The sequence below is a fragment of the Gracilinanus agilis genome, chromosome 4 (assembly GCF_016433145.1).
Source record: "Gracilinanus agilis isolate LMUSP501 chromosome 4, AgileGrace, whole genome shotgun sequence".
NCBI classification, from domain to species: domain Eukaryota; kingdom Metazoa; phylum Chordata; class Mammalia; order Didelphimorphia; family Didelphidae; genus Gracilinanus; species Gracilinanus agilis.
Window position 1 is genome coordinate 142,361,542 of NC_058133.1, and position 22,095 is coordinate 142,383,636.

At 33.7% G+C, this 22,095-nt stretch overlaps 1 protein-coding gene across 1 annotated transcript in view; it reads left to right on the forward strand.

The window, feature by feature from the left end:
- Positions 1-20,142, forward strand: part of CEP170 (centrosomal protein 170) — a 132,288-nt gene extending 112,146 nt beyond the window's left edge. The window contains exons 13-18 of the mRNA XM_044674980.1: positions 4,736-4,883; positions 6,494-6,661; positions 13,080-13,168; positions 15,713-15,806; positions 16,507-16,558; positions 17,803-20,142. Coding sequence (XP_044530915.1) covers positions 4,736-4,883; positions 6,494-6,661; positions 13,080-13,168; positions 15,713-15,806; positions 16,507-16,558; positions 17,803-18,092 — 841 coding nt within the window. The 3' untranslated portion in view covers positions 18,093-20,142. The remainder of the gene's footprint in view (positions 1-4,735; positions 4,884-6,493; positions 6,662-13,079; positions 13,169-15,712; positions 15,807-16,506; positions 16,559-17,802) is intronic.
- Positions 20,143-22,095: the final 1,953 nt, after the last annotated feature.

Here is a 22,095-nt window from a genome sequence, read left to right on the forward strand (position 1 = left end):
AGAAAGATAGGAATAGAACATTTTTGCCATAAACCTAGGGGGGATACTCTCCCAAAAACACACAACCCATTGAAGAGAAGAGTAACCATTTCTACAAACACAACTGGGCAGGTGAAGACATAAGCTTCATATATGGATAGGGAACAGATGTAGAGACAGCTATCTCCTTTGGTACGTTAGGGCCACTGATGGCGTGTTACTGCTTCCACTAAGCCTGATCTGCTCCCTTCTGGCTTCACGTGACCTATAGTTTCTGCCTGGTATGCAATATGCTGACTTAGTACTCTGCTGTCTGACAGGAATTGTTCTTCTCATCACATGTTCAGTCTTCTCTTGAGCACATAGTTGAGACACTTTTCTACTACAGGTTTCAGAATGTTATCTAGAAATTTCAGATGAGATGATATCTTCCTTAGAAGAAGATAAATTCTGCTAGCTTTTTTTTTTTAACTTGGAAATCAAAGGCTTAAGCTTTACCTCTTTTAGTCATTTACTAGTCAATAGGCACTAGGCACTAGATTAAAGCAAGGTTGGTAACAGCTTCCTCTAGAAAGTGAAATTTTGCAGGCATTTGAAGGAAAGCAGAAGACAGAGGTGAAGTGGGAGAGTATTCAAAGTATGGGGGAACAGCCAAGGCAGGAGATGAATATCTTATTTAAGGAACATCAAGGAGACTTTGGTCATTGGATCACAAAGTATGTCAGGGTTTGGGGTGTAAAATATCAGAAAACCAAAATGGTTGGGGGCAGTTATGAAAGACATTGAAAACCGAATTCACTTTCATTTACTGAGGCCAGTCTTTCACTGACCTAATCATTTGATTAGAAGAAGTCTTAAGCTGCTTTTTCTTCTTAAAAATATGAATCTTGGGGCAGCGAGGTGGCTCAGTGGATAGAGGAACATGCCTGGAGATGGAAGGTCCAAGGTTCAAATACTCTGGAAAAGTTAATTAGCCCCAGTTGCCTAGCTCTTACTGCTCTTCTGCCTTGGAACTAATACTTAGTATCAATAAGGGTTTTAAAAAAGGAAAAAAATTAATCATTTCTCCCAATCTTAACTTTGTGAGTCAGTGAATAAACATTTATACCTATTATGTGCTAGATACTAAGTGAAGCGCAGGGGTTATAGAAAGAACCAAAAGACCTTTCATGGCCTCAAGTAGCTCACAATCAAATAGAATTTAAAAGCTGGGAATAAGAGTGGAGTTAGTGATTCTTTCCTCCAGAAGCCAAACTATTTTGGAACAAAGTACAGCAAGCTAGTCCAGTAAAACAGTCATTTAGTTTGTCTTGAAAAACCTATTAAAGAGGGATTTGACTTGTTCTGTTTGGCATTAGTAAGTAGAACCAGGAGCAATAGGTGGAAGTTTAAAAGAAGAAAACTTAGGTTTGATATAAAGAATTTCCTTAATGATCAGAATTATCCAAAAGTGAGTGGCCTGCTGTCCATGGTAGTGACTTCTTCCTTCCTAGAGTTCTGTGGGCAAAGGATAAATAACCACTTGTCAGGTATATTATGGAGGGGTATTCTTTTCATTTATGTATTGGACTAAATGACCACGAAGGCCCCTTCCATCTCTCAAATTCTATCATTTTTTAATCCTTCTAGTTAAAGAGGAGCAAATCTCTTTGTAGCAAAATTCTGAGTTAATAAATGTGAAAATCACCTTTAGTTTCCATCAGTTCCTGATTATCAACCTGAATGTACTCTCAGTCCTGAAATTAGCAATGGTTTTATGGATCTTGGACCTGTGTTTTTTCTCACCTCCCCAAAATCCTTTGGTTGCCCATGCAAATAAAAGTTGTGATGGAGAGTAAAAATTACAGATGGTACTGCTGGTGGAGTTGTGAATTGGTCTAGCCATTCTGGAGGGCAATTTGGAACTATTCACAAAGGGTTTTAAAGGAATGCCTGCCCTTTAATTCAGCCATACCACTACTGGGTTTGTACCCCCAAAGAGATAATAAGGAAAAAAAACTTATACAAAAATATTCATAGCTGCACTCTTTGTGGTGGCAGAAAATTGGAAAATGAGGGAGTGTCCATCGATTGAGGAATGGCTGAATAAATTGTGGTATCTGTTGGTGATAGAATATTATTGTGCTGAAAGGAATAAAGAAATGGAGGAATTCCGTGTGACTTGGAACGACCTCTAGGAATTGATGCAGAGAGAAAAGAGCAGAGCCAAGAGAATATTATATACAGAGACTGATACATTAAGGCACAATTGAACGTAATAGACTTTTCTATTAGCAGCAATGCAATGACCTAGGACAATCCAGAGGAACTTGTGAGAAAGAATGCTATCCACATCCAGAGAAAGAACTGTGAGACCAGAAATGAATCAGAAAAATATGATTGACCACATAATGCAATAGGGATGTGATCGGGGTTCTCATGTTAAAAGAATCACTCTACTACAAATATGAATAAGATGGAAATAGGTTTGAGTAATGATATACATATAACCCAGTGGAAGTGCTTGTCGGCTTTGGAAGAGGGGATGAGAGAGTGAAGTGAGGGGGGTCATGAATCATGTAACCCGGGAAAAATAGTCTGTTTTTAGTACTTAATTTTTTTAATTTTAAATTTAATTTAATAAAATTTTTAAAAATTATAGATGATGACTAAGTATCTCTTATGAATCAAGTTCTGTAGCTTTGTACATATTGAGAGTAAAATAATTTATTCCACTCAGTGCCAAATACAGTAAATTCTCTTTCTAGTAGAAATGGTCTTCCCTTGAATATTTCATATCTAATTTTCTAAAAATTTACCTCTTAACTTTTCTACTTTTGTAATTTTGGTACTTAAGGAGGTATTTTGCTATAAAAAACTATGAAAGATTGTTTCTAATCTGTTTTAAAAGTTGAAATCATTTCAATATTCATTTAGCCAGTACTTACTGAGTGCTCATTAAGTTCAAGGCATTGCCCTAAATCATATGGGGAGCAGAAAGATATATGCCCTTAATCCCTGCTTTCAAGGAGTTGATAATCTCACAATGGAGATATTTATACTAATTTACTACAGTACAAAATAGTATATAATAAATGTCACAAGAGATTCAAAGCGCTAAAGGAGTTCCACAAGGAATAATTTTCATTTTAGTTGTTCAGAGAAGGATTACTGTACATTTGAATTGTGCCTTTAAGGATTTCTGTAGCTGGAGTGCTTGAAGAACCCAATGAAGAAAAAGAAGACAGGAGAGCTAAGTTTGGGAGGGAGAGAAAACATGAAATTATTTTTAGACATCCCTGAGTTTGGGGTACTGTTTATTTTTTGTAAAACCCTTTGTTTACATCTTAGAGTCAATACTGTGTATTGATTCCAAGGCAGAAGACTGGTAAGGACTGGGCAATGGGGATTAAGTAACTTACCCAAGGACACACAGCTAGGAAATATCTGAAAGCCCACTTTGAACCTAAGACTTCCTCCTGTTTCTAGGTTTGGCTCTCCATCCACTGAGCCACCTAGATGCATCTCTTAAGGTACTATTTAAATAAATGTAATCGGATATGGAGGATTATACCTTGGAAAATAGATCAGGACTGTAAATAATTTTAGGAATAATAGAAAGTAATAGTTGTAATAATAGGAACAATGAGTATGCCCAAATAGAATGTGCAGAGTCAAGAAGAAACAAAAGTAAGGACAGATTTTTAGGAAAAGCTCATATTTAAGTATCAGAGATGGAGTCATCACAAACGTGTACAGAAAACAATAAGAACATAATGTCATGGAATCCAGTGGAGGAAAGACTAACAAATATGAGAGGAAGAGGAACTGAATTAAGTACTAGATAGGTCTAGGTCAAGAAGAATGATAATTGAGTAGTCATTCATTTTGTAAATTAGAAATGTACATTCAGGAGAGTCTTCAATCATTTAGTAGAACAAGAAGCCATTCTTCAAGATACTGAGATATAAACAAATATTGGTATAAAGGTGAGAAAAATCACATACAAAGCACTTTTGATCAGTTTACCAAGTTTTAAATGAAATGATGCCTAAAGTGTGTTTGTGTATATAATATGTACATATATAACTGTGTATATGTGTATAATATATTTCATAAACATATGAAAATTTTTTATTGTATATAATGGGAAAGTAATTTTCTTTACACTTAAAATTGGGTTGATTTTTACACTTAAGACAGTAAATAATTTAAATTGTTTTTATTTTGTTACATTATTATTTTAGACATAAGTTTTTTCATTATTTTGATTTAATTTAATAAACATTTATTGAGTGCCTAATATTTACATGACACATTTCATCTAAATGAACAGAAAATGAGAAGGAAAAAATAGCCATTTATCATTTAATATGTAAACTCTTGTCACGTGATTCATATTACAGTAAATTAAAATTAAAACAAATAAATAAACAAAATCATCTGGTTATCACTGCTTCTGAGGGCTTAAAATATATTTTCAGCGTGGTATTCTGAAAAAGAATTTTTAATTCCGTTTTTGGAAAATATATGAGGCTTGAGTCTTTTTGCCATAATACTTAACATTTCCAGAGAATCTGAGGTTTCAGCCTAGAAACTCATTTTAATTTGATTTGTCTTCTGTAACTTTTTTCCCTACTGTCTACTTCTAATATATATCTTTCACTACTATATAAATATATATGTATAATTTTTCTACTATCTGCTACTATTTTCTGCTATCTACTTCTTTGATTTCAGTGATTAAATTGATTTTTTTTTCCCCCATCACTATCAGGATCAGCCAAGATCTGGCTCTCATTGCTCGAGAAATCAATGATGTAGCAGGAGAGATCGACTCCGTGACTTCATCGGGCACTGCCCCTAGTACCACAGTAAGCACTGCCGCCACCACCCCTGGTTCTGCCATAGACACTAGAGAAGAGGTAGGAGATCTTCATGGAGAGATGCATAAGGTTCTTCCTTTTCTTGATTTCTTTTGCTTTTATCTTTCTGCAGAGTTTGTTTCAGCTGTGCCTTCCCACCTTGTGTGCATGAACCTCTGCATTTTCCTCCTTTGCTTTAATATATTCCCTTTACATTTCTTACTAAAACTAGTGAAGTATGATTGGTTCCATGATGACTCTAAAACCTTAAAATAATATTAACTTTTATATCATGCATCTTACTCATTAGTTACTTATCCAGGATCCATATAAAAGTGAACATAGAGAAGCATCTGAAAATAGATGCTTCTGAAGATAGTTAAAGTTGAAGTTTTTAAAAAGAATAAAGTTGTTATCTACACATATCCTCTAGATAAGAAATTATGTTACAAAGAGATCATTAGGAAGTCTCTCTTTATTAATATTTTTAAAAAGGAAAGAAAATATTAGTTCTTTAAGTTCCTAGGTTCTAACTTAATTTTGATTTGCCTCAGAGCATAATTTGTATTCTTCCATTTCCTCAGTATTATTATATTATTAAATTATAGTTTAAAATGACTAGTCATTTTGATAAATTTAATTCCAGTAAATAAAATACTGCTATGTTTTTCTCCTTTTGCCTTTTTATGCTACTTTTTTTAGTCTTGTTTTTAGTGTTGATTGTCTTTTTGTTGTCTTGTCCCTAACTATTATGGCAAATAATGTTTGTTTCATTTTCTGTATTGTTTTATTACCACATTAGTCACCTTTAAATGTATAGAGAATGATATTGTCATTTTTATAGAAAATAAAGACTCTTAGTGGTGGCAAGACATACATAGTTTTTTTGGGCATTGTAAATTAATAAATTTTACTTTCTTAGGTACATAACTAAATTTCACCCAATAAAATGAATATACATTTTCTCAGTCCAAGTAAAACTATTCACTTCCTATTTAATAACTTTTTTTCATTTTGTTTTCTATCAGATTCTGAGTAACTGTTTAGCTTGTTATATAATTTACACTATGGATGGCAGTATCTCATTTTAGCTAGGTGTATCTTTTCTGTAAAATTATGATAAGTCTGACTAGTAAAGACTAAAATACCTGTTTTATGGATTATTTAATAATTTTCCTTTTGTCAATTGGAACTTGCAATTTAATATATCTTATGAAGAGAATTGGCAGCACCATTTGGGGAGAAAAAGAAATAAACTTATTTTACGCTGTTTGTAAAGCAATGTGAGTAAAATTAACTCATTGTCTATGTATCTAACTCAACTTTATTTTATCTACCATTTGTTTTCCACATAGGGGCAATCATATCCATGGGAGGATAACATTATATCTCTCTGTCTCTCTATAAATATATATCCACGTATGTGTACAAGTATTTTGAATATTTCAAAATCAGAATCCTTATAGTCTGTAAAGAATTGTATAATTCTATCATGTAAAAATAAATGCATGTTAAAGTACACATAAAACAGAATAATTGGGCTTATTGGAGATCTCATACTTCTATTATTACGAAAAAAATCAGTCTAATTGTAAAAATCATGACATTACTACCAGTTAATTTGCTATAAATTATAGTTTCCTCAGATATCCTTTTCTTGATCCTTTTAGTTGGTTGATCGTGTGTTTGATGAAAGCCTCAACTTCCGAAAAATCCCTCCTTTAGTTCATTCTAAACCATCAGAAGGGAATAGTAGGCCTAATGATTCCAAAACTCAACAAACAGAGACTCCAGAACATTTAACAATTACAAGGCGGAGAACATGGAGCAGAGATGAAGTGAGTATGGCAGTTTGGAAAAACGTTTTTTAAAAAATTTTAAAGAATAGCATAAAGGGAATCAATAATCAAAAGTGGTATAGATCACAGCCCATCCATATTTACCCAGGTGATGAGGTTCTTTATATCTTTATATTTACACACACATTCATGTGTGTATATAGGTAGATACTTGAGGGTGACCCAATGTTTCAGACTTTCTTCATTCTTTCAACATTTTATGGACAATATTTTCCAAGGGATGTACATTGGTTACCTCTTATTCTCATTATGTGGTAAGCTTGGTTTTTTTTCTACTCTCTATATGTCCCTGACAATTCTTATACGTCTTCTACATTTACATAATCATATTTTAATTATACAGACATTACCCAAATGGTTAATGAATTGTTTCTCCAGTTTTTTTTAAGTTTTCCCTTATTTCTATAAAGTATGTTTTATTATGTGTTGGTAAGTTTGTGAGGGAAGTGGTATCCTCCTACTGCACCAGAGCTATTGTTTGCTAGTTTTCCCTTTAAGTTTTTGGAGTTCTCTATGTAGCATATCAGGCTCTCTGCAGATAGTAGTAATTTTGCCTCTATTTTGCTTGTGTTTATTCCTTCGTATTCTTTCTTTTGCTTTACAGAGCTCACATTTTGTATCATTCTGTCAAATAATATTAGAGGTAATGAACATCTTGGCTTCCCCTGTTCTTTCTCAATTCTCTATCAATTAATCCATTTTTTCCCTCTCCTTTCTTTACCCCCATTGAAAAGGGAAAGAAAGTAACAAATATGTTATAACAAATGTGCAGAGTCAAACAAAACAAATTTCCACAATAGTCATGTTTATTGTCATCTTCGGCATAATAAGTTCTTCATCCCTTAGTCAAGCAGTGAACAACATGCTTTGTCAATGGTTCTTTTCAGTTCCTTGTTGGTCAGAGTTCTTAAATCTTTCAAAATTGTTTATTTTTTACAATGTCGTCACCACAGTAGTGCAAATTATTGTCCTGGTCCTGTTCACTTTAGTCTGAATCAGTTTGTGCAAGTTTTAATAGGTTTCATTGAAATAATTTCTTTCATCATTTCTTAACATGATGATAATATTCCATTCTCTTTTAATGATTGTAACTTTTTCAGCCATTTCCCAATTGATAGATACCTACTTACTTCCAGTTCTTTTGCCACTTCAAAAAAGAAGTAGCTATAAGTTTTTTGTGCATATATGTATTTTCCTTTTCTCTAAAGTATAGGTCAGTTAGTGGCAAAATAGAGTCAAAGGGTATATAAAGTTTAATAACTGAACAAAGAGTTTCCAGAATGACTGCAGCAAAACACAGCTCCACCAATCCTGCATCATCGATAGCCCCTTCAAATATTTGTCATTTTCCTTTTTTTATCACTTTACTGATCTTATACTTTTGAGGTCTCAGTTTCTATGAAATATATTCTGGTTGTGTTCATAAAGTTGCTATACAAATGTGTATAGTTAATCAAAACAAATTTCCTCATTGACCATGTCCAGAATAAATATGTCTCAACTCATTCTGCATATTGAGTCCTTTAATAAACTCTCAAGTATTTTTTATATTCTGTAATTATTTTATGGTGAAATGCCTGGAGGATAGAACTTGTGACCCAGACTGATCAGTCAGAGAGCCACAGAAAGAATCATGTCATTAGCCATATGAGAGACAGGAGCATAGCTCTTTTTGGCATGGGCCTCATCCTGAGCAAGAGTTCCCCTAGCTCAGCCCATCAGTTTCTGATCTTATCTTTTCCCATGCCAGCACTTGTAAAATGAGTCTAATCTGGGCACGGCCAGGAGACTTTGGTAGGTTAGAAAGACATACTGGTATTTTTCTCTCTTGCCTTTACTAATAAATAATTATAATTCAATATACAGTTTCGAACATGATTTTTTTTTTTAATAAAACCCTTACCTTCTCTCTTGGAGTCAATACTGTCTGTGTATTGGCTCCAAGGCAGAAGAGTGGTATGGGCTAGGCAGTAGGGGTTAAGTGACTTACCCAGGGTCACACAGCTAGGAAGTGTCTGAGGCCAGATTTGAACCCAGGACCTCCCGTTTCTAGGCCTGACTCTCAATTCACTGAGCCACCCAGCTGCCCTCATCCAACATTAATTTTAATTACAACAAAAGGAAGATTTGGAAACAAATGTTTTGGCTATATCATACAATTTAAAAAAAATAATGATAGTAGAGAGAACTTGATTTGGCCTAAAACTTTATAATTCTATCATTGTCAGAAGCACCTCTGATTCTTTTTGTTTAATATTTTTTGTTTTAACCAAGATCCACCCTCTAATCTCAACCTCCCATTTTCCACTGACAACACAAAAAAAACCACCCATTACAAACATGTACAGTTAATCATAATAAATTTCCACATTGACTAGGTCCAAAACAATATGTCTCAACTTATTCTTCTTTTTAAGTTATTCAAGACCTATCTATGAAGAGGTGGGCAGCATGTTTCATTATTAGTCCTCTGAAGTCATACTTGGTCATTACTTTGATAAGCACTCAGCAAAAAATAATTTCATCACATTTATATATCATAATTTGTTCATCTCCCAATTTATGGCTATCCCCTCATAGATTCATATTCTTTGCTACCTTAAAAAGGGCTATTTTTTGTATATCCTTAGAGTTTGTTTTGCTTAGGACTTATTTCTCTCTTAATCTGCCCCCTACCTCAATTTAATATTAGTATTAGTCATTCTGTTTTATAATCATACAGATCCTTTTGCTTTATACTTCCTGGGATACTGAACTATTCTGTTATCTAACTTTATCCTAAATACTTCTGCATATTGATGTACCATATAATGCTGCTTCAACCAACATTGTTTTGCAAAAACATTAATTAATAAATTATAACTAAGTCCTACCATTAACCTTCCCAAAATCATTGTAAAGCAGTGGTTCCCAAACTTTTTTGGCCTACCTCCCCCTTTCCAGAAAAAATATCACTTAGCGCCCCCTGTCACATACTATCATCGCCCCCTTACAGTTACTCACCGCCCCCAAAATGCACCTGTGGCCATCACCGCTTCCCTGGATCGCTGCAGCACTCACCAGGGGGCGGTGGTGCCCACTTTGGGAATCACTGTTGTAAAGCTGTTCAAGCAGTCACAGATTTATAGTATTTTTCCTTTAATATTTTTCTCCTATTGTGCCCTTTATTTCTAATGCAATATTTTTGTGGAATTAGTTGACATTTAGAAATAACATACTTGCATCTGAGTTCTCCTGCTCAGTATTTCCCAATTCTGACAGAACTTTCTCCCTCATTCTCATTGTCACTGAACTCTTAAATTCTTTTTCATTTTGTATCAAGGACCATTTGTATTTGCTTAGATTATTGAATATAGTTTTGCTCCTCTATATTTCCTACCTACCCAGAATTCCTTGATATCAGTAATCTCCTAGTTTATCCTTCTGGTATTTCTTTCCTATTAGTCCTCAGGACCATTAGTCTAGTTGATCTTGTACTATTGCTGCTATGCATTTTTGGGGAAAGTTCCAGAATCAAGTGGACTTGATCTACTTCAAATTCATGTTCTTTATTTTTATAGCTCTTAACCCATCAAAGCTACTTGGAAAATAATAATGTTGTTCCTTGTTATTGATGTTCCTATATTAATTATTTAAAACTTTTCTTAAGATCATAGTCTTTTATTTTCTCCTTCCCTGCCTCCATATTTCCTGCCTTTGCTTAGAGTTACATTATTGTTATTATTACTATATTGTAAAGATAGGAAACATTAGACATGAACTTGCTCAGATATTTAGGAAATCATTTTTCTAGTTTAACAATCTCCAACTTTATCCTTTATTTTTGGTTATCAAAGATATTTTTATAATTTGACATCCTCCACTTCCCTTGCTGTTTTTCATTACTTCTAAACATTATTAGTCAACTATTAGACTGGGTTTTTTGGTTTTTTTTCATCACATAAACACATCATAGCTATTCCTATTACTATATCTTTACTGATATTCTAAACCAGTGGTTCCCATACTTTTTTGGCCTACCACCCCCTTTCCAAAAAAAATGTTACTTAGCCCCCTGGAAATTAATTTTTTAAAATTTTAATAGCAATTAATAGGAAAGATAAATGCACCTGTGGCCATCACCGCCCTCCTGGATCGCTGCAGCACCCACCAGGGGGCGGTGGTGCCCACTTTGGGAATCACTATTCTAAACCTTTGATTAGATGCCCCTCCTTTTTCTTTTAGCTTATCTTAATTCCCAAACCTAGCTTAAGTTCCATGAAGCTTTCTTGATTATTCCATTCTTCATTGGTAATCTTCCTTTCTTCTGAATTCCTGTGACATTCGGAGTTTACACCATAGAATTCAGCAAATAATGATCTATTCTTTAGTAATTTTCATTATTATTCCTTGTGTTAGTGTTTTTGTTTCTTTAACTATAGTTTGCAGCTGGTTCTGTTAGTGCAAAATAATAAATCCCATGAATTCTTCACATTATTTGCATTTCTATTATATATTAACTTTGGGCTAGAACCAGTTACAGTACTTTACATAATTAAAAAGTCGAGCAAAACATTGCAAATTCACATACATACAACCTCTTCATGGTATTCATTATTTGCATGAATTGGGATCCAGCTGTTACCAGCGACCCTGTCTTAAGCTACTTGTTATCCTCTCAGAGAGCCTAGAAAAGTATTCACCACGAGCCAGCTAGGTGGCACAGTGGATAGAGTGTCAGACATGAAGTTGAGAAGATTCAAATCTGGCTTCAGATACTTCCTAACTGTGTGATCCTGGGGAAGTCATAATTTTTTCTTTTCCTTCCCACTCTTCATGCTAAGACACAAGGTGAGGGTTTATTTTTTTAAAAAGAAAGAAAGAAAAAGAAGAAAAGCATTCACTGCCTACCAGGTACACAAGAACATACCTGATGAATTGTAATATTTTTGCTTTGAGAGAAGACACAGTGTGCCATAGATGAAGGGAAAATGTGAGTCTGTATCTCAGAAGGCTGCACCAAAAGGGCCATTACGTCAGAATAGCTTGGAAAGATGTTGAAATACTGGTTCTGCATCTATCAGCTCTGTGATCTAGGCAAGCTATTTAACCAACTTTGAGTCTCAAGTTATTTATCTGTGAAATGAGAACAATGTAAATAGGGGTCCAGAGACTTTGAGACTTTATATAAATCACTATTTAGTTAATGGCTGAATATAAGACCAAACTATGTGACATATAAATTTAAAAGCAAAAGAATATTAATGAAACAAAATACCTAAGCCTTCAGAGAGAATTTAGTTACATATTAAATATTCTCAGCCTTTTCTCATATAGCTGCCACTTCCATGGATTTACTGGATGGATTTGTTAGGCTCAAACCCCAGCAAACTATTCTGTCTTATCAAAACAGGAAAAAATATTATCATTAAATTCATGGAACACTGGTGTGTATTTGTGTGTGTGTGCATTTAAAAAACTGTTTTGAGGAGTTTCTAGCTCTACCAGATAGGCAAAAGAGTCCATGGGGGGTCTGGGAAGATTCAGAAGATAAATAATATTTAGTATATACCAAATTTTCCCCTTCCTTTGTGTGTCATCCAAATATTCTCCACTATGGCTCTTTAAAATGTCTGAATTTCCACAGAAGTTTGTATATATTTGAAATAAATAGTACTATTCACATATATCTTTTTTTCTAATCCTTTTAAACAAAATGTACTTCTTTGCCTTATTTATTCCATTTTTCAGCCAAAACCCATAAAAATGTCATTGCTATTTCAGGAGTCATGTTTGCTTCTTTACATTCACTATATTATTTATATAGATAGTATTATTATAGCAACTAACATTTATATTGTGCTTTAATAATAATTGTTTTATAATTATTTTATTATCATAACATGTAATTTTATTATATATATCTGAGCTCTTAAATATTGTTTTCTGATACTTTTCTTATATACTATGTTCTATGTGTGTTTCTGATATATTCTCTTGTGTACTATAATTATTGGGTGCCTCTACTTCTATTTTTCCTGTGTCCTTAATGGTGAAATATATGCCATCTGCAACATTTTTTATACAGACTTTTACTACTATTATTAGAAGTAATGAAAAATAGAGTTATTCTAAAATATTTAGTGGAGATGATGAATGGTTATTGCTATTAATGAATGGATAATCATGAAGATAAGAAATGTTTTTAGTATTTCTAAAGTGGTATAACAGATAGTAAATTTGATACTCATTGCAGAAGCAGCAGCATTCTTTCACATCTTGTTAAGATTAATTTTAAATACAGTAGTATATCATTTTATTCTTTACATCTAGGCACTATATTTTGGGTAGACAGTAGACATATTGGATAGTTTTGCATTGCACTATAACTGCTTCCTTTTTCCTTTTAATTTTTCAGGTGATGGGAGACAATCTATTATTGTCATCAGTCTTTCAGTTCTCTCGGAAGATAAGACAATCTATAGACAAGACAGCTGGAAAGATCAGGTAGTATACTTCAGATTCATAGTATTTTTCATTACTCAAACTTATTTACTTGATTTATTTTTAATAGGCAAGCCTATTTTTCATATTTGTTTTTGTGATTTTCAGAAAGCTTTGTTCATTTCCTAGAATGCCTCAACCAACAAATGGACAGTGCTATTTTCTCCTTTTTTTCTTGGGGGTTTTTAATATTTTTTTAAATTCCAAGTCTATTTCTTTCTCAATAAATATTTTTTAAAATTTCTTTGGGAATTAACTTTAATACAAAAATGAAAACAATTAGTGATAGATAGAGACCAGTGAAAAGGTCTCCTTTTACTGTAAGGGTGAAAAAGGCGTTTTATGGGTTCAATATATTAAAGATGGTCACCAGAGGATTGAACTGTTATCAATCTCAATTAAGAATAATCTCAAATCAAAATTGACTTATGGAAATTTATTTACATGAGAAGAGAGAGAGGAAGTAAGGAAATAAGAATCTATCCCACTAATTAATCCAGGTACATCTTAATCCTCAGCCGAGGGTTAAAGGGCCTGAGGCCCAGAGGTGAATGGAGCAAACTTTATTCACAGAGTCTATAAAAAGAAGTTTCTTTTTTTAATACCTTTTTTTAAAACCCTTTTACTTCAGTATATTGTCTCATAGGTGGAAGAGTGGTAAGGGTGGGCAATGGGGGGTCAAGTGACTTGCCCAGGGTCACACAGCTGGGAAGTGGCTGAGGCCGGGTTTGAACCCAGGACCTCCTGTCTCTAGGCCTGACTCTCACTCCACTGAGCTACCCAGCTGCCCCCAAAAGAAGTTTCTTAATAGAAGTTCAGGAAGATTCAGTCTTTAAACTCACAACGTGGAACTTCAAAGAGATGAAGGAATTTCTCTTAATTTCTGCTCCACAGCAGCAAATATACATTGCAGCAAGAACACGTACAAGCCTGAGACCAGATCTTAAATCTTTCAACCTCATCTCCTTTATATGTCTTTCTCAGAGCACAGATGACTGGTGACTCTGAAAAGTGGACATTCAGAAAACCATGTGGCTACTTCTTATACTGGAGAGGTGAAAAGTTTTCAGTTGGGTGCTGAGAGCTCAATGGGTAGTGTTCCTCATAACTTCACAGTTCTCATGGGACAACTTACTCTCAACAAAAGGATAAGCTGTGAATACCCAGATAGTTACAGAATATGGAACTTAAAATGAGTTGCTTAAATAGTCCAAATCCGAGGTGAACATAAAGTAATTGTACCTAGTCAGCATTTCCACAAAATGTTTAGGTATCCACATCTTGAGAGGCAGAAACAACCTTATAGAACAACCTAAACAGATATTTCATATTCCTCTCAGATCTATACTGTCTGAGCAGCTCACAAGAGTCTGTTTGCTGAAAGCTGCAGTTATCACCTTCCTTTGGCAGTTAGCACTCAATTCTGAAGTTCCCTATTTTTGAGAATGGCTATTTGTGACCTGGGCTCAGGAAAATAAATAATAATCAGAAGCAAGACATCAGCTTCAGTCCCTGACTTGACTAGGCAAACACATGTTTTTGCTGCCACCTGCATGCAGATGCCATTATTGCTGCATGAATGGAGAGCAGGTCCCATTCGTGTCTTTCCTAGAAGTTCAAGAGCTCACAGAATGCCAATAAAAGTACTGAAAATAAATAGTTGACTTGCGTCCTCCTGGATTCTCTCTGCTCTCTGAATTTTTGCAACACTTGTTTTCTTTGTTTTCTGGTTTTCTTTCTACCTCTCTAGCTGTTCCTTCTCAGTTTCCTTTGCTAGTTCATCATCCATATCATACCCACAGTGCTCCCCAAATGTCTATCCTGTATTCCTTCTCATTGACTTCAGAAGCTAGAACCTGTCTTCCCTGAATATCAATCCTACATCACCAGTTTCTTATTAGGCATTTCAAACTAGGTATCTCATGAGGCATGTCGAAAACAGAATTCATTATATTTTCTTTAAAGCCTTACTCCTAAATTTACTCAGTTTCTGTTAAAGTGCCACCTAGTTTCCCAGGTCCAAAATTTTGGGATTATCTTTGACTCTATGCTTTCTCTCATTAAACATAGACAGTAATTTGCCAGATGTTGCCATTTCTGTTCCCATATCAATATCCAAACCTATCCTTCTACTTAAATAGCTGTCACCTTCATTCAGGCCTTTATCACCTTTCTCTTATAGGTTTTTAATACTTCCTCTTATTTGGTTGTAATAAGTAATTATTGACTGATCGAATTCATACAAATATAAGTTTCATTTATTTTGTTTAATTTATATGATGAATGTATGAAAAAGATGTTTTGGGTTAATAGAATCAACTAAATTTGTTAAATGTTCCGTTTTCTCAAGAATCAACAATATATAGTATGCTTGTGAAGGTTTGATCCTCACAATTTTCATGTTTAAGCATTACACAGTGAATTTTGAACACTTTATTGTTAAAAATTGCCTGAGATTGCAATATTGTCTACACTTAATTATTGGTTGATTATTAAATATAAATAAGTTTAAAATATGAAAAATAAAATTTTTTTCCCTGATTTTAGAATATTATTTAAAGACAAAGATCGAAATTGGGAAGAAATAGAGACAAAGTTAAGAGCTGAAAGTGAAGTTCCTATTGTGAAAACTTCAAGCATGGTATGGGAACCCTTTTTTGAAGGGGATAAATGTTAGAATTGTCATATGTCAGAGATTATTTGTTATTTTAAGAGGTTTTTTTTTTACAATAATTGGTGGAGAAAGTTTAGAATAAACTTATTTGAGAGTTTTGCCACTGAAGTTAAAATGTTGATAGTTTCAGGATATGGAAAAGGAAAATCTTGGGGGCTTCTCATTATTAAAATGGTCAAAAACATGAAATCATTTGGAAAAGTGATGGCATTTATTGTCATTTACAATGTTAATGGAAATGAAAGTGATCCTCAAGAGCCTGGCAGTTTTTATACACAGTTAAAGATTTATCCTACTGCCAAGGTCACCACCATTTATCTACTTTTCTGACAAGAATTCTTAGACAGCATTGATAAGATTGTTTTAAAAGTTGATCAAAATCCCATTTGGCAAAGTGACTATTCAATGTGTAATTATCATCCTTCTTTATCATTGTTAAACTAAAAAAAAAATAAACAGCGTAAGGTTTTATTTTGTTTTTGTTTTTAAAAAACATTTAAGTTTAGATCCATACTTTCTGGGTTTTTATAATTCTTTTTGTTGTTAGCCTTCATGTGATACTATATAATGTTAAGTGTACCAGGAGAATAAGATCCATATCTATTTTGGTAGTACAGTTTTTTAAATGTCAGTTAAGAAATGCTGATTTGGCTCATTTTCTTTTCAGGAGATTTCTTCCATCTTGCAGGAGCTGAAAAGAGTTGAAAAGCAATTGCAAGGTAGACACATTTCTAAATTACCTATAGGGAGAAAAAAGGGACTGTTTAGAAAGTTTTCTTGAGACAATTGGAATTTTTTTTACTATTAGGTTATTTTTTTAATTTTGCTAGATTTTTAGCTAGAAATTAGTCATGTAAAGCTCTATATATAAAAATTCAAAAAATGCTTTGAAATCAAAATAGCATATTTGCATATGAATCTAACCAGAAGTCAAATTTGTACCATTCTCAATTTTTAGTAGAAATTCACTCTGCAATATCAATTCAGTCAAAGAAACTATTGAATATTTATACAATTACATGAATGTATTTTCACCTGTAATTATTATTTTCTATTTATAGGTAAGCTATATACATATTTTTTAATTTCATTTTAAATTGCAATTACAGTTTGAAAAATTCTTCAGTTTCAGTTGTAATCCATTCTCACAATTTTAAATAATAATAAAGCAAGGATGGGGTATCCAAAGTAGATATTTGTTTATGATTCATTATGCAAGAGAACAATAAAATACTTTTTTAATATTATCATCTGTCACACATTTTCCAAAATGAGAAAGATGGGGGACTGCAAGAGAAAAAAATGAGCCAATGGGTCAGTGAGATCAGAAGTCCAATTCTTCTCCCTATTTTTAATGTGGAAAAATTCCTCTGTTAGTACATACATTCTTATTAATTTTATGATGTCATCTTGCATATGTTACAGTGGAAAGTGCAATTTTCAAACACAGGGAAGATAAAATTTGCAAACTTTTTTCATAATACACAAATGTCTCAATCTTATTGAGATAAGATTTGCTATCTTAAGCTAAGCCTTGCTCAGGGGATAGCAACAGCCACTAACTGCTAATGTTGGCCGTAGTGCGGTAAGGAAAGAAGTGCTCTTTGCTTTCAATGTGAGGATTCTAATTAGGTTTCACTTGCTTTCTGAAATGTGCCACAGGAATAATTACACATATCCACACTCTAGTGGAGACCTTAATAATCAGACTAGGGTTCAAAAGGAAAAGTAGCAGAAGTATGTATAGAATTGGTATATTCACAAAAAGAATCATCAGAAATAATGAAGAACATGCCTTTTTTTCTAGTGTTGGAAGTGTTATGAACTTGGTCAGCAAGGCTAACCATGAACACTATCAATTGCAAAAAGATATTCTCCAAATGATAGAAAATAATTTTAATTATCTAATTTTTGTGGCATCTTAAGACTTAAATTATTTTTTCTCAACTGTAATTTTTTCCAGTGATCAATGTTATGATTGACCCAGATGGAACTTTGGAAGCACTGAACAACTTGGGATTCCCCACTGCTGTCTTACCAACCCAGCCAAAACAGAAGTCTAGTCCTGAAAGTAACCATGAAGACCCAGTTCAGAATTCGCCCATTTGCCAGCCAGAAACTAGGGCTCTCCGTCCTACTGACATCTCAGTCTCGGCTGAATTTCACAATGTGGAATCTGAGGCCGATTTCAGTATACATTTCAACAGATTCAACCCAGAAGGGGAAGAAGAGGATGTTACTGTACATGAATGACTTATTCTTTATTATTTTAAAAAATTTCTTAAATGTGGAAAGCCTAGGACTATTGAAAGGGTCATGATGCTGATTTATTCAAAACAAAATAGCTTGGTCAACTGCAGTGTGGTCATGCTTGTGTTCTTTATCAGGAATGCTTGGACTGTCATGTTAATCCCTTCAGAACCATTAAGATAGCCATTCATACAGAGGAGGAAAAGCAGGTCATGGCAGCTTTGCTCTTGATGGTTGTTGTGTGTTTTGCACACAGAATTAAAATTGCTGCCTTTCCCTTCTTAGATCTTGTTTTGTTTTGTTTTTTCAATCCCTGATGTGACCTACAAGCAGACTTCCATACAATGTATCTGAAACCCCAAGTCTCCCATGTCAAGCTGCCCTCTGAAATGGACTTCTCTTCAGTTTGTACAGATTTCTTAAACAGTTATATTTGTTTCTGAATATTAGAATTTCTATTAGGATACAATACCTTTGGGTACAATGACACATTACTGTTCACAGTAAGACAGACATTGCAATGCTTTCATTCTTGTGTCCCAAACTTTTCCAACAGTTATGTGATTTATATAACTTGGTTGCTACATAGATTGTCCTAAGATTTACAAAGTTTAACTATTATGTTTGCACTAAGAATTTGACGGGAGTGGTAGGTGGACATGTCTGCATATCCATAAGGACTACCCAATCTTTTTATGTACATAGATAATACTGCCTTTGTTTTAACCCACAGTGTTTCACTCCACTTTCTGAAAACTCAATTTGGCACTTTTCTCTCTCTTTTTTTTTTTTTAATGAAAGTAGAAAGGTTTCATCCACTTCAGGCCAGGAGGCTATTGGAATGATAAAAACAAGTTTAAACAGATAGGTGGAGTATATTTTTAAAGAGAAGAACATGTATATTGGTGCAAATAAACTCTCCGGTGTTACCAAGTTTCTATGTGACAGTTTTTAAAAATTTCTCTTGGAATGATCATGAAGTATGAAATTCTTCTTTAGGACTTGAAGAACCAATAGGCATAACTTAGAATCGATAGTCTCACTCCCAAGCACATAAATAGCTTCTGTATGTTTCCCTGTAGACTCGATAGCAAATCCCTGTCTCTCCTCTATACATTTATAAGAACTCGGGAAGACAACTACTAACATAGGCTTTTGATTAAAACCACTGAATAGAAAGTCTGTGAAAATCTCCTATATAAACTCACTTTCCTTTTGTCATCCCAGTAAGGTAATATTTGGGTATGTTTAAAAAAAAAAAAAGTAAATGACCTTGTATTTCCAGAACACTATAATTTGGAGAAATCTTAATTCTGTTAAATATAACTAGTAGGCTTGAATTTTCCCTTGATTATATCAGTCTCTAAAGGTTAAAAATACAATTTTTGCAGCTTTTATGAAATGGTCTTTAATATTTAAGCAATAATTCTATACTATAATTGTTTAAGAAAAATACTAAGTCTGTGCATTTTAAAACTACAGGATTACTGAAGTCTTGTAAAGTTGGACCAAGTAATAAAAAATGCAAAAACCATTTTTGTAGAGATGTAAAAAAAATCTGTTGTATAATGGATCTCATATTTTTCTTTAAATCTAAAAAAAAGAATATTCTTCATATAAGTCTAAATTCCCCACTCTATCAAAAGAAGTCTCAGAATGGTTTTAGAAAAAATGAAAGGAAGGATTGAAGTAGTTCAAAAGAATAAGGAATACATTAAAACACAAGTCAGTCCTCATTAAAAAAATAAAGATTCATCCAAATAATCACCCTCATTCCTTCTTTTCCTCAGTGTTTGGGTACGGAATTTAACCATATGGAAGTGAAAGGGTAAGACATTACTTAGAAAATTATTACTCTGTAGAATTGTCTCACAAGATTTTTTTTCAAGAGTTTACACATTTTTGTTCAGTGATAAGCATTTGGCCTTTTACTATGTTATTATTTTGTATGAACACATTATTCTCCTTATTTATTTTTGTTACATTTATTACCTATGTTATTTTGTTATGCATTTACAGCTCCATTTTTAAATAAAGTGTTTCTGGAACTTTATGTAATGACTGTGCATATTTAATTTTTTTTATCCTTTGAGGTTACTAATATTCTTAATTTTTTATGAGTCAAGGCTTAGCATAAAGCATAAAGTCACTTCCCTGTTTAAAAATCGATGGCTTAACAAACTTTCTATGTAACCCTAGTGAGTCAAGGCCAAATTTCTCAAGCGATCACAGTTCTTGATGATCTCTACCCTATCTTACATGTCTCACTTATTTTCCAATAGAAATCCTCCATTGCAACCAGTTCTGTTTTCATTGTCCTCACAGAAATTAAGGTCATTGACTTTTTTTTGTTGTTTTTATGTCTAAACCCAGGATAATTGTGGATAAATCAAATATTTATTGGTTGATCAATTCGCTTTTCTACAAAAACTTATGTGACTTATAGCCCATAGTCATCTTTATCATTTTCTTCTCTGGGTTTAATCCATTGTATAAATTAGTGCTGCCCTCCATTTCTTGTTATTTCCTCCATGTATTTTGTCTCCCCAACAAAATTATAAACCGCCTGAGGGCAGAAGGTATATGTCCCAAAGCATCTCAAACAATGTAAACACATAGTAGATAATAAAATTTTTTAAATTAATTTTAAATCTAGTAATGGGCTCAAAGGAAATCTGTGAATTATCTCAAAAAGAAAGCACTTGTTGAGGCAATTTCCTTGCTAATAATTCAACCCCTAAAACTGCAAAATTTTTTATAATCCTTTTTTTTTTTAAACCTTTATCTTCCATCTTAGAAGCAATACTGGGTTTTGGTTCTAAAGTAGAAGAGTAAGGACTAGGCAATGGGGAATTAACGGACTTGCCCAGGATCACATAGCTAGGAAGTGTCTGAGGCCAGATTTGAACCCAGGACCTCCCCATCTCTGAGCCTGACTCTCAATCCACTGAGCTACCCAGCTGCTGCCTATAATTCTTCATATTATAGAAATTCAAATATTTACAATATGACCAAAAGGCATTGTGGCATGGTGGATAAACAGTTGGTAATGGGATACAGAAAAACCTGGTTAAAGCCTTAGACTTTTTTTTTTTTTAACTCTTATCTTCCCTCTTGGAGTCAGTACTGTGTATTGGCTCCAGCAGAAAAGTGATAAGGGCTAGGCAATGGAGGTTAAGTGACTTATCGAGGGTCACACAGCTAGGAAGTGTCTGAGGCCAGATTTGAACCCAGGACCTCCTGTCTCTAGGCCTGGCTCTCAATCCACTGAGCCACCTAGCTGTCCTCTTGACTGCAATCTTTTACTATACCTTGTTTAAGTTGCAGAGGTTCTGATCTATATTGGTAGAGCTGGTAGAAACAAAATCATAGGTAGATTCAGTCCTCCCCTCCCCCAAATTAAATAATTGAAGGTTTTAATTTAGAAGGTTACAAAGCACATAGAAGTTTTACCAGGTTTTTTTTTAAATTACAACTGTGGAGTTTAGGAAAAACACAGGCAAATTCCTTCATTTTAAAGGCAAGGCAACAACTCTCAAGATTATATAAGCTAATTAATATGAAAAGTCAGTATTAGAACCAAGATCTTAACCTCAAGGACAGTATTTTTGCACTGTAGTACGCAGGAAGTATTTTCGAATAAATACCTGTTAGAGTTTGACAAAATCAATGGCATTTTCCCCCTTAGGCTTCTAAATCTCTTTTTGGGAAATTTTATCTGCATATTTAAATAAATATAATGATAATTTCCTTGAATCAAAGAATCTTCATAGCTAGAAGGACCTTGGAGACCAACCACTAATCTAAGTAAGACTCTTCACAAGACAGGTGGTATAAACAGTCCTATAGAATTTGCTTGAAGACTTCGAGTGAGGTGGACTCCAATCCCTCAGGGAAATATATTCCACTCTGGGATGGTGTTAATTATTAATTTCCACAGAAGCAATTTATCTCTAGAAAGAAATATTTGTTCAAATGTAGCTATTTAAGGCATTATCTAGGTAGC